The 3,462-nt window shown below is 43.8% G+C and overlaps 1 protein-coding gene across 1 annotated transcript; it reads left to right on the top strand.

Annotated features, from left to right (window-relative positions):
* Positions 1-329: 329 nt before the first annotated feature.
* Positions 330-2,647, top strand: LOC125190764 (laccase-1). The gene is made up of 5 exons (XM_048088154.2): positions 330-500; positions 575-726; positions 942-1,192; positions 1,274-1,402; positions 1,477-2,647. The coding sequence occupies exons 1-5, from the start codon at positions 402-404 to the stop codon at positions 2,553-2,555; spliced, it is 1,710 nt and encodes a 569-aa protein (XP_047944111.2). The 5' UTR covers positions 330-401; the 3' UTR covers positions 2,556-2,647.
* Positions 2,648-3,462: the final 815 nt, after the last annotated feature.

Genomic DNA, 3,462 nt, shown 5'->3' with positions numbered 1-3,462 from the left:
TGAAGTACTAATATTCCAATAACACAAGTAGAAGTATATCATTTTAAATCTGTCCCTTTCAGAATTACAAAAGCAAATTTATCGAAACATGAAAAAAGGAATTAGAAGTTGCATCGTTCTTGGCTTATTACACATACATTATTAGCCAACAACTCTTCAACTTGAAAAGTAAACGACGCTTTGCTCTAAAGCAGCATCCTAGCAAGACCATAATACATCCAAAGAAATAAATACTCACGTGTCCACAAATATTCATTGATTTGGAACACACAAAATAATTAAGGCCACTTTATATTATGAAAAAAATAAATCCAGCCCCAATATATATATGCCCTCATGCATCTACTTTCTTAATTAGATGAACTGATCTTCAGCTCCAATCTACAATCACTTAGAATAAAATGGAGTGCTCATATTACCAAATGTTGCTAGTGTTTGCAGCTGTAATACTCGCAGTGCAAGGCCACTCTTCCGCTACTACAAAGCGTTTCAACTTCAATGTAAGCTCGATCGCTCTACATGCTGCATATGTATATCAAATTAAAACTATATAAGAAATGGTGATGCGTTACAGGTGGAATGGAAGAGCGTAACGAGGCTTTGCCATACGAAGCCGGTTCTAACAGTGAATGGAAAATATCCGGGGCCGACTATTGCTGTGAATGAAGGCGATAACGTTCAAGTTACAGTCACTAACAAGGTTGCCACAAATACTACCATACATTGGTAAGTTAGTTTCTACAGTGTTTTTCTTTTCTTTCCTTAAGATATTTAAACAATTTTGTACTAGTTCTGATTATTAAAAATTGAAAAAACATAATATCATACACCAATTTTATAGGAGTAGATTATTAGAAAACATAAATTAACTAATAATTGTTGGATTTAGAGCTAATAACTAAACTCTTTTTTGTATGTTGCATGAATGAATGCATATTTAGGCATGGAGTGAGGCAGCTAAGAACAGGTTGGGCAGATGGGCCAGCATACATAACACAATGCCCTATAGGCAAAGGAAAAACTTACACATACAACTTCACCGTTTCCGGTCAGAGGGGAACCCTCTGGTGGCACGCGCATTTTTCATGGCAACGTGCTTCTGTTTATGGCGCCTTCGTCATCCACCCTCGCCTCCCCTACCCTTTCCCCTTCGCGCCTTCTCCAGTCGTTGAAGCGCCTCCAATTATCTTCGGTAACAATCTAACCTAACTTATCGAAATTATCTTCATCGATCAAATGTATATTCTCCTAAATTTGAATCAAATAATCTCAGGTGAATGGTGGAACGCGGATGTTGACGCCGTAGAAAGTGAGATGAGTCGGTATGGCGGCGGACCTAATTCCTCCGATGCCTACACCATCAATGGCTTGCCTGGTCCCTTGTACCCCTGTTCCATTAAAGGTACTAGGAGTACTATATTCCTTAATAATAATAATGTGCGTGTGTTGGCCTAATTGTAAAATGATTAATTGCAGACACATTCATCCAGAATGTGGAGCGAGGCAAGACCTACATGCTAAGGATCATCAACGCGGCCCTAAACGACGAGCTCTTCTTTGCGGTAGCCAACCACAGCCTAACCGTGGTCGAGATCGACGCAGTCTACACCAAGCCCTTCACAACCTCCGCCATCATGATCACCCCGGGCCAAACAACCACCCTCCTCCTCACAGCCGACAAATCCACGGGCGCCTTCGTCATGGCAGCCCGGCCTTACCTCACCTCCGTCTTCCCCTTCAACAACTCCACCACAATCGGATACCTTAAATACACAACCACACCCAAACTCAAACCACAACCAACCATCCCAACAAACCTCCCTGCAATGGAAGACACTCTGTTTGCCACCCGCTTCACCAACCGCCTACGCAGCCTCGCCAGCGCAGACTACCCCTGCAACGTGCCGAAAACGATCGATAAAAGAGTCATCACCACCATCAGCTTAAACCTCCAAGACTGCCCCCAAAACAAAACCTGCAAAGGCTACTTAAACAAACAATTCTTCGCCTCCATGAACAACCAGTCCTTCTCCCGCCCCTCCACCTCCATACTCCAATCCCACTACCTCAACATCAACGGTCAATACACAACGAACTTCCCCGATCGCCCTCCCCACGAGTACAACTACACGGGCGTGGACTCTGTTTCCGAGAACATGAACGCGGAGTTCGGGACGAGGGTGCTGCAGGTGGAGTTCGGGACGAGGCTGGAGATTGTGTTTCAGGATACGAACTTGCTGAATCCGGAGAACCACCCGATACATGTGCACGGGCATAACTTCTTCATCGTGGGGCAGGGGTTTGGGAACTTTGAGGCGGAGAGGGATGTGGTGGGGTATAATGTGGTGGACCCGCCGGAGAGGAACACGGTGGGGGTGCCGGTGGGGGGGTGGGCGGCGATCAGGATCAACGCGGATAATCCGGGAGTGTGGTTCATTCATTGCCATCTTGAGGAGCACACGTCGTGGGGACTGGCTATGGGATTTATTGTCAAGAGTGGGAAAGAGCCTACGCAGTGTTTGCTTCCTCCTCCGAGTGATTTGCCTGTGTGTTGAGTTTTTTTTTTTACTTTTGTTTCTATGTCTTCTTGTAGCTTTGCTAGTGTATATTGAGAGACAATTGAGTAATGAAAACTGATATTGAGATATACTCCAGCCACACCTGCAAAAGGTTTACCGAACCGGCGGTTAAAATTGAAATCATAACCGCCCGTTACGGTTACAAACCGAAACCATCAATTTTTGAATCGTGGTTCGGTTCAGGTTCAAAAATTTTCGAATCGAAACCGTGCCGGAACCGCTAGTTCCGGGCGGTTCCAAACCGGAATCGCAAAAAATCGCTTGAAAACCATGAAACCAAGCCGGAACCGCAAAAAATCAGCGGTTTGAAACCGTAAAAAAACCGCCGGTTCGGAACCAAACCAGCAATTTTGGAACCGGAACCATAACCGCGAAACACCCTCGCGGTTCGGTTCCAGTTCGTCAATTTCCAAAACCGGAACCAGCGGTTCCGAACCGTAATTGCTGGTTCCGGAACCGTTGGCACCTCTAACTCCGGGAAGTCTGCAACACACCTCAAACAAACAATTGGACTTGCCTGAATTAAATATTTGGGCTGAGAAAAATTATGATACTTTAATGAATTGGATTAGGGCTTAGGGCTTATAATAATTTGTTCATTTGGGCTGACTATTCAAGAAAGAGGCTAAGTTGATTGCAGGGCACTAAGTTTAGTCAAATTGAGTTGTCTAAATTATGCTAGGTGAAAGTGAAACAAGAATAATTACACAAATATAAATAAACAAGGAAAAACTTCACTAATTGAACATAAGCTACAAATGGTGCATACACACAAGGTAAAACTATCTCGAACCTACATATGTAGTGCTTACTTCAAAAACAATTCACTGGTAGCACATAGACTAGATTTCGTGTGAAGATCAATTTTATAGCACTAAGCCAA

This window comes from Salvia hispanica, chromosome 5, assembly GCF_029641045.1.
Source record: "Salvia hispanica isolate PSC_SH4W2 chromosome 5, Shi_PSC_v1, whole genome shotgun sequence".
Lineage (NCBI taxonomy): Eukaryota > Viridiplantae > Streptophyta > Magnoliopsida > Lamiales > Lamiaceae > Salvia > Salvia hispanica.
Note: the sequence above shows the minus strand (reverse complement) of the source record. Positions and strands in the feature narration are given on the sequence as shown.